The 9,625-nt window shown below is 46.4% G+C and overlaps 1 protein-coding gene across 3 annotated transcripts; it reads right to left on the bottom strand.

The window, feature by feature from the left end:
• Positions 1–6,711: 6,711 nt before the first annotated feature.
• On the bottom strand, positions 6,712–9,389 carry Atp5mc1 (ATP synthase membrane subunit c locus 1). 3 transcript variants are annotated; one of them, XM_034504225.2, is made up of 5 exons: positions 9,279–9,389; positions 8,652–8,698; positions 7,646–7,723; positions 7,190–7,368; positions 6,712–6,926 (listed from the first exon to the last, which is right to left on the bottom strand). In XM_034504225.2, exons 2-5 carry the CDS (start codon positions 8,688–8,690, stop codon positions 6,812–6,814), a joined length of 411 nt encoding a protein of 136 aa, XP_034360116.1. In that variant the 5' UTR covers positions 8,691–8,698; positions 9,279–9,389; the 3' UTR covers positions 6,712–6,811. The 3 variants fall into 3 exon arrangements, with proteins under 3 accessions (XP_034360116.1, XP_034360117.1, XP_076792032.1); XM_034504226.2 differs by having other exon boundaries at positions 9,210–9,323; XM_076935917.1 differs by lacking the exon at positions 9,279–9,389 and adding an exon at positions 9,080–9,104.
• Positions 9,390–9,625: the final 236 nt, after the last annotated feature.

Raw genomic sequence — 9,625 nt, 5'->3', positions numbered from 1 at the left:
TCTTTTGTAACAGATGGAATGACAACAGGCAGACAGAAGGTCAGCCACATGTATAAGATCACACTGAGAGCAGGGGGCAGAGGTGCATTGGATTTCATACGTTGTCATTTTGCTACACAAGCAGGCACACCCCTAGGATTCTAGCTTGTGTGTTATTTGTGAATGCAGCTTAGTGTAGTTCATCTTAGGAACGTAACATGAAATAAAACTAATCAGCATACTATTGTATAGATGTTCCATGTTTTGTTGATGTATCTTTGTTTTGGTTTGATTTTTTAAAATGAAATAACATTTTATTAAAAATAATTATTTTGCCAGGCAGTGGTAGCACTCATGACTTTAATCCAGCATTCAGGAGGCAGAGGCTGGCAGTTCTCTGTGACTTTGGGCTCCAGCCTGGTCTACAAAGCTAGTTCCAGAACACCCAGGGATACAGGGGGGAAATAACTTTGGCTCTTCTGAAACTCACTTTGTAGACCAGCCTGGCCTTGAACTCACAGAGATCAAGATCAGCCTGCCTCTGCCTCCTGAGTGCTGGGACTAAAGGCAGGTGCTACTACCAGCCAGCAACAGAGAAAACTATTATTACACAGAGAAACTCTGTCTCAAAAAAAAAAAAAAAGAAAGAAAGAAAGAAAGAAAAAGAAAAAAAAGAAAAAGAAAAAGAAAGAAAGAAAAAGAAAAAAAAGGAAAAGAAATTTGGTTTGTAGAGTCAGGCACGGTGCCACAATCCTATAATTCCAGCACTTGGGAGAGGCAGGATGGTCAGAAGTTTAAAGTCACACTTTAACTTGGCCATCACACTTAGCCAAAGTCATTCCCCCCCCCCCCCCATCCAAAGACAGGGTTTCTCTGTGTAGCCCTGGCTACCTGAAACTTGCTCTATAGACCAGGCTGACCTCCAAACTCAGAGACCCACCTGCCTCTTCTTCCTGACTACTGGGACTAAAGGCGTACACTAGCACACAAGGCTGCACCAGTATTTTTTAAAGTAACTGCACTGTACTTTTAATATTTATAACTTTTACTAATTGGCCCCTCCTTGACTTGTCTCCTCCTTTTTACCTCAACCCCCGTTTCAGATAGTCTCACTATGCAACTCTGGTGATCTGGAACTCACTCTGGACCAGGTTGGCCTTGAACTCACAGCAATCCACCTGCCTCTGCCTCCCCAGTTCTGGGGTTTAAAAGCATGTGTTACCATTCACAGCTACATTAGACCTTTCTTCCTGATACTTTCTATGCTTACAGTACTCTTCCCTTACTTCTAGCCGAAGAAATCTTAATTACTTAACCTCTCCAAACCTCCTCTCTTCCTAGTAAAACTGGGACAACAACCGAAGATACTAAAAGCAGAAAATATGGTGGTGAATGGGGCACCATGACTGCCCAGGGCCAATAATAATTATTAACTCTTATTATTCTTAAATGTCCTTTAAAGCCAGTTGGACTTACTTTCACTTTCTTTGTCAAGCCATAACATTTCCAGGCATATTATTATTACTATGTTTAATTACTCCCTCTTCAGGTTCCTATGGTTGGTTATTCATGCCTTTATTACAGCTCTCGCAAGTTTTATTTCAGTGGTTTGGTTACTCACGTCTGGCCACTGGCTAGGGCTTCCTCTAGAGCAGGAAGAATGGGACACCTAGCCCTAGGGCCTAATGTTCAATAGATACTGCACAAAGGTCAGGAGGATGGAAAGGAGGCCAGCATGGTAGCCACTGTCCCTCCCCCTGGTCATAGCTCTTTAGCATCTCACCTCTTCTCCTTCTCTTCCTTAGGTAAGAGTGATTTCAAAGTGTTGTGCCAAACTTGCACAGAGAACCAGCAAGTCAAGGCATGATGGATTGCCAAAGATGGCAGGTACTTAAAAAGCCAGCTCACCAGCCACCATGGGAGGCACTGATAGAGCAGAGGCCAGGATAACATAAGGACCCAGAGAAGGGTGAACACAAAGTGAGCTGGCCAACTTCCTCCAGTGTCCATTGACTTTCTCAAGGCAACATCTGGCTACTTTCCATAGGGAACGTGGCCAGAGGGCAATAGCATGCTTGCTGGAACTAATTCTATGCCCCTCTGGGAATGGCTGACAGTTGAGCCAGCTTCCCATAGGAGCACGGCTCCAAGCCTTCTTCCTCCCCAGCTTCATGTTGTTTTTGTGCTGGGCCAACACAATTTGGTAAGACTGCAAGCATCATTCTCAGATGGTAGGGGTTGACCAGTGTTCAGATGGCCTTTCTGAGGAGATGCACCAGGAAGACTCATCTCCGGCTTCCCAGTGGTGGGTCCCACCACTGTCTGGGGCATCCTTTCCCCTCCAGCATTCCGGCTTGTGACTTGGTGCTATGCCAGGAATAAATGAGTATTTCCCTACTAGATCATAAATCCTAAACTAAGAAAAAAAATCAGAACTTGGAACAGATATTTTAAAGCTTTTAATAGGCCAGGCGGTGGCAGCACACGCCTTTAATCCCAGCACTTGGGAGGCAGAGGCAGGTGGATTTCTGAGTTCGAGGCCAGCCTGGTCTACAGAGTGAGTTCTAGGACAGCCAGGGCTACACAGAGAAACCCTGTCTTGAAACACCAAAAAAAAAAAAAAAAAAAAAAAAAAAAAAAAAGCAAGCTCTTAATAATTGAAAATACCTCTACACATACACACATACACACACACACACATACACACACACATACACACACACACACACATTACATATATGTGCACACATACATGAATATATTTGGTTTTGTTGGCAGTGTGTTTGAAGCCTGACTGGCTTGGACCTATAGCAAAGGCTGGCCTAGAATTTCTTGACACCTTTGCCTGTATCCTCCGAGTGCTGAGGTTACTAAGCACTTACTGAGCATAAGCAACCTCACTTATTTACAACAGCTGTTTAATAGTGCAGTAAAAACCATTTATTTTGTGAGCTGGGAGATGCTTCCAGTGAATGAAGGGCTTGCTGCCCACACATAAGAGCTTGAGTTTGGATATCCAGTAAAAGCCTGGTGTGAGGGGCTGGCAGAATGGCTCAGAATGTAAACCATAACTACTCAGGCAGAGCACTCATGTTTGGTTCCCAGGACTCACACTGGGTAGCTCACAACTGCTTTAAACTCCAACTCCAGAGGACATAACATTTCTGACCTCCTAAGGCACCTACACTCTCATGCACACAGACACATGCACATACACATAATAAAAAATAAAAAGTATTTGGGCTCCAGATTCAGTGAGACTCTGTCAAAAAAAAAATAGCGTGGATAAGGACAGGGATGTGAATCAGTTGGTTGAATGCTTGCCCTGACCCCCAGCAGCATGTGAAGCTGGGTGAGTATACAAACATTACCTCATTTACATATACTACCTGTAATATTTCATTTCCTTACAATCACCAAAAATCAGTCTCATCACCAGTGTAGGGATGGAGAAGTCCCCACTCGGGAGATAGTAACATCTTAGGATGGGGCAAGGCTGAGATTTGTATTTCTGTTTGCTTCTCAAACCCATGCACTTCTGATCTTCCTGCCCACTAGCTAGGAATAAAACTCAGGGTTTCAAACATGCCAGGCAAGCAGTCTATCACTGAGCCCCACTGCCAACCTCATGATCAGCTCCTGATTGTGGTTCCTATGCCCTTCTCAGAGTGTAGTTTATTCTCATAACACCCCCTCCCCCCCATAAACACTTTGCACTAGGCAAAATGGCCTCTTCCGTTCACCAGAGCTAATGTCAAGATCTCTGAAGAGCCTTAGAGGTTATGATACTAACTAGCCTATAGTGGATATGAAAGCATTCTCCCTCCAAGAGTCCACTTGCTAGATTCCTAGCCCTGCCTAGCTGTTAAGTTCAGCCAACTCCAAGGCTCTTTGAAGGCCAGGACAGGATGGAAGGAGATCCTTACCACCCTCTCAGATTCCTGGCCTTTCACAGGAAGGAAAAAGCAACTACTTTCCCTGGGGAGTGTTCCTTGATTACCTCCAAAGCAAGTGACCTGCCAAGGGTGCCAGCATCATATCCCCAAGGGTTATGGTGTTCCGTCTGTGTAACAGCATTACCAGTTAATCTATTGCTCCCTTGGTGACACTTTGCTAGGTCACCTTCAGTCCTCTTTGGCCTGAAACTGCCAGGCTGTCTCAGGATTTACCACTGGTCAGTAACCCTGAGGGAGTTACTTTAGGTAAAACACCTAAGAGAGCATCTGTCAATGGTTGTCAACTTGACAATCTATTGCTACTGATATCTAGTGGCTACATTAGGAATGCTCCTTCCACTTACTGAACAGAAACAGAAGCACCCCTCAAGACAACTGAAACTGTCTTGTAGGAATAATCTGTGTGGAAGCATTACCTGTCAACAGAGTTGATGGCCTATTAGCAAAAGGCAGGAAGTAATAGGTAGGAGTTCCAGGAGACAGAAATTCTGGGAGTTAGGCTGAGGAAGATTTGCCACCCGGGCTCTGAGGAAGTTGGACATGTGAAACTGAGGAAAAGAAACCGGCCATGTAGCTGAACTCAGGTTCAAATAAGTCAGGTAAGTTAACAGTTAGTGGGAGTGTGTGTGTGTGTGTGTGTAGAAGCAGCCTAGCTTACTGCCTAGGCATTTCTTAAATAAATGTAAGCCTCAGAGTGGTCATTTGGAAACTGGGGCACTGACGTTATACTACCTGGTCCCATACACATCAAAGCTGAGAAGTACAGGAGTAACCATCAAATGGAACAGGGTTGGAAATGTCTGCTTACTGCATGGCCTTGGGCAAGTCATTGAACTTATATTCTCGCTGAGTCAGCACAGTGATAAGAAGAGGTGCTAGAATTTGAATGATAGCTTTACTAACCAGCTATACAACCTTAGCAGGACGCCCCACCCCTCGAGCTCTCCTCTTGGTTTCTTATAAAAAATGACTTGTTCCAGACACGAGAACTGGCTTAATGGTTAAGAACTCAAACTGAGAGCTGCAGAGACGGCTCAGTGTTAAGAGCACTGGCTACTCTTCCAGAGGACCCGGGTTTACTTACCAGACCCCATATGGCACTCAGAACTGTGTCACTCCAGTTCCAGGGGATCTGACATCCTCAGAGATGTACATGCAGGCAAAACACCACACCAAAATACATATAATAGAAATAAATAATTTTCAAAAAAGAAAAAAAAAAAGAGTTCAAACTCTTCCTTTTTTTTTTTTTTTCTTTTTTTTTTTTCTGTTTTTTGAGACAGGGTTTCTCTGTGTAGTCCTGGCTATCTTGAAACCCACTCTGTAGACCAGGCTGGCCTCGAACTCAGAAATCCACCTGTCTCTGCCTCCCAAGTGCTGGGATTAAAGGTATGCGCCACCACCGCCCGGCTTCAAACTCTTCTTATAGATGTGGGTTCCACTCCTACTAACACATCTGCCTGTAACTCCAATTCCAATCTGACAGCTTTCTGGCCCGAATGTCTGCATGGATTCTCCTGCCATCTACATACACAAACATGGATGCCTGTATGCTTTTCACGTGTGTGTGTGTGTGTGTGTGTGTGTGTGTGTGTGGAGGGGGTGGCAGGAGATGAGTCATTGTTTTACCTGAGCCATCAGTGCCATTTTAGTCAAATGAGGGGGGAGGACACAAGCCACAGAAAAAGAAGCTTCACAACTCCAAGGAATTCACTAGTCCACACCCTCCAAAAGCACTTTGGCTCAAGCAAAGATTATAGATTAAGGGAAAATTGTGTCTTCTGTTTACTCACCATTTCAAAAGCCCATGAGGCTAAGGGTGAAAATGCGACTCAGGAGCTAGATACAGGTGATGAGGCCTCGAGGCCTCCCGCCACCTTCATCTTCTGTGGAGCCATAGGCTACTGTGACAAGAACCTTTACTCAGATGGGCGTGGTGGTTACAGCTTTTAATCCCAGCACTTGGGAGGCAGAAGCAGGAGGATTTCTGTGAGCTGAAGGCTAGCAGAACAGATTGAGTTCTAGAACATGGGGAACTATGCAGAGAAACAAAACAACAAAGAAGGGAAGAATCTCTACCCCACAGAGCCATCTTGACTACTCAATCAACACTCTACCTTTAATCTGCTTCTCTACAGCACTTTTAAAGTGTGGCAAAAATAAAAAAGGGCTGGGGGTAGGGAGAAACATCAGATGGGTAGCACCTTTAAACTAAGGCTAATTCCCCTTCCCTGCTCAGGGTTTTGGACAAACTCTTTTGCCTTCCTAAGCACAGGTCTCTCATGTGTAAAACAGACTTAATGGTTATGCTTAACAGGGTTGCTGTTCAACACTCAGCACAGAGTTTGTAGTAAATTAAGCTCCTCAAAAACCGTTACCTGTTATAAACAATAGGGGGCGCATGCCTTTAATCCCAGTAGAGGCAGGTAGATCTCTATAATTTCATAGCTAACCTGGTCTATATAGGTTATATATAAGTTCCAGGCCAGTCAAAGCTACACAGCAAAGCCCTAAGGACTCAACAAAATAAAACAATACACCCCCTCCCACCTCAAATAAGCAAAATCCAATGAAATGGCACCTGTTGATATGCTACATTTTTAAGGGACAAAGCACCAATATCACTACCCAGGCTATTTCATATTCTCCTGGGAGACCTGAGACCCTTTCATGCTCTGCCCACTTCTTTATCACCAAGGCTGACCCAAGTGTCACTGCTCACCATTCCAAAGCCTCCCCCTCCCCCCAGGGTAGAAAGACAGGCACAGGCACATGGTTTAGAGAAACGTTGTTTAATGGTAAAGCTCGGCACACCCCAGCACCAGGACTGGCATGGAGTCAAAGCAGCAGGGACGGCTGGGTGACCCCATGGAGCCTCACATGGCGAAGAGGATGAGGAAGGCGACCATCAAACAGAATAGTCCCATGGCCTCAGACAGGGCAAAGCCCAGGATGGCATATGAGAAGAGCTGCTGCTTGAGAGACGGGTTCCTGCAGAGACAGGACAGAGGATGGATCAGAAGACGGCAAGGGAGGGGCTGCTATTCCAAAAGGGGCTAGCCTACATCTACCCTGAGAACTTGGACAGGAACGGAGACTGGCAACTTTGCATGTGGTGTACTTCAATTCTGACTTAGGTCACTGGAGAAATAGGAGGTAAAAGAACATCAACCTGGAGACTCCTGCTTGCTAAGACTCTGCCCAAATGGGGTGGAATTTATATGAAGAACCATTGCAGACAGCCCCAAACTTACCTGGCATAGCCAATAATCAAGCTACCAAACACTGTGCCAATGCCAGCCCCTGATCCAGCCACACCAACTGTGGCGGCCCCAGCACCAATGAACTTGGCTGCCGTGTCGATGTCCCGGGAAATAACACTGGTCTGAAATTCCCGTCTGGCCACCTGGAGAGGGGAGCGGCTGCAGGAAGGCTAGAAGGAAGGGAGGCAGTGAGGGAGTGCAAGGAGCAGTGAGGCCACAGTCAGGTGGCCCTCCACGCTCACCCCGCCCAAAGGGCAGAGTGCTCTGCTTGCAGACAGAATGTCAGTCCTAGGGTGTTTTCAGATAGGCCTGGTCACATCTATGATTATCATTTGAGTCTTGGAATTACAAGGCTGTCATAGTGGATCCTCTAGTTCTCCTGAAAGCACCACAGTTAACTGGAGGGACCATTGCCTAGGGACATTCTGAGGGGCCTGACTTCCTTACCTGTTTAGATGGGGCCTCTGGTCTACTGAGGAGGGAGGCAGACACAGGCCTGATTAGACCCCTGGTACAGGAGCGGATCTGTGAAATCAGAAAGATATATTGCTCCAAATCAGACAAACAAAAACAAACAAACAAAAACCCCAGAAACCACAACCTAAGCGGCAGGAGTTTGTCACAATACATTTCAAGGTCAATTAACTTATTCTTATTTTTCTCAGGTAGGTCTGCAATCGGAGACAGCTATGCTGAGAATCTGTAGTAGCAGCCATCATCATTTGATATAATGTACCAGGCTGGGGAGCACTCACAAGATCCTGGGGTCAATCCTCAGAACCAAACCAAACCAAACCAGGTACCAAAGTTCCTTTCCAAGGGCACAGACTTAATCAGTTTCCCAGATTCAAACATCCAATCAGTTTTTGAGGTAACAAAAGGCACCAAGGGGAGAGATTTACTGAAAATGCATTTACAGCAACATATATCCTTCATGCAGGGGACCAGAGAGCCTGGTCTGACTCCCAGAACAGCCATCTTAGAAAAGCTCGACACAAATTTCTTGACATATTATTCAGTGCAATGACTCTCAGGTTTGGCAGAACACTGGAATCACCTGGGGTGTTCTACCAAAATTACTTGGGGCTCCCCCTTCATTCTCACAGTCTGACGGAATTGGTCTGAGGTGCAGTCGGGGCATTAGGAGCATTAGGCTTTCCAGATGAACTGAACATGCAGCCAAGGTTGAGAAAAACTGCTTTCTGGTTGTCTGGCTACAGCCAAATCAGGACTATGATAAAAGGTCAGCTCTAGCTTATCTGAGGACACTCAGAAAGCCCTGAAAGCTTGGTTTACAGGCCTGAATAGGGTACCTGCAAACACATCCTATACCCTTCCCCAATAGACATCACCATCATCAACACGGAACGCCAGCTCCTCTTAGTCCATTCATTAAACAAACTGCTCCCATACCATACCTGGCACTATAGGGAAACCCGGAGTCACCGCTTACCAGAACTGGAGAAATGAGCAGTGCCTTGGTGGTCTGCATTTTTCAATCTGCAAGAAGAAGGGGGTGAAAATAAATATAATTCCTATGAAAGCCCGGGTGTTTGCTTATACTGGTACCTCTTGTCGTCCCCATCTACCTCCAATCGATCTCCCCAACCCTCTTCCTATACCCCAGCTAAGGAGAGCATTAGAGGTCAGAAGGACAGAGCAGATTCCGGGGTCAACCACATTCTGCGCAGCGGGTCTGCAGAAGGACCAACCAAGAACGGAAGTAAAAGGAGGTGGCTCAGGCCCCAAGAGGGAAATGTTGCGAAAGGGAATGGTCTCCCGGGAAGACTGGAGGCAGAGACTGGCAGACGTCGTGCAGGATCCTGCCCAAGTTACATAGCTGTCCCCTACTCTCCCCAGCGGCCGTTTATCGCTCATTACCGTTGGTAATTAACACTAATTGATAAGGCTTAAAGACTCTCGTTCTCCTTCCCTATCCCTGGAGGCAAAGGCTGCTCCACGTGGCACAGCTCACGGCCTTGCAGACCCCTGTCTCCCGGTCCCAAGTCACCTGCACTCCCACGCCCCTGCAGCCCCTGCTCACACCACAGCACACTCCTGCTCAAGGTGACTGACTCACCTCCCAGCTTTAGCCCTTGGTCTCAGCACTCAGCTCCCCCACCCACGTGTTCGGAGTCCCTCCACTCCCATTGGCCGTTATCTCTCCGCGTTCCAATTGGCTAGCGTCATCAACTCCATCTTTCTTATTGGTCTTTTTCAGCTTCTTCCTCTCTCTCCACAGGAGCTTCGTGGCAATTCCCGCCTCCTTGCGGATAAAGGCGGGTTCTTTTTCGTGATCGGGGTTACGATTGGTCGAATCCCGAAATGCTTGACCATAGAGTCGACGAGACTCAGAGGTTCTACAACCTTCAACACAAAATGGCGACCAAGGTGCAAGCGGAATTAAAAAGCGTGGGAGTGGTAACC

Source organism: Arvicanthis niloticus, chromosome 6, assembly GCF_011762505.2.
Source record: "Arvicanthis niloticus isolate mArvNil1 chromosome 6, mArvNil1.pat.X, whole genome shotgun sequence".
NCBI lineage: Eukaryota > Metazoa > Chordata > Mammalia > Rodentia > Muridae > Arvicanthis > Arvicanthis niloticus.
This window is presented reverse-complemented; position numbering and strand designations above follow the sequence as displayed.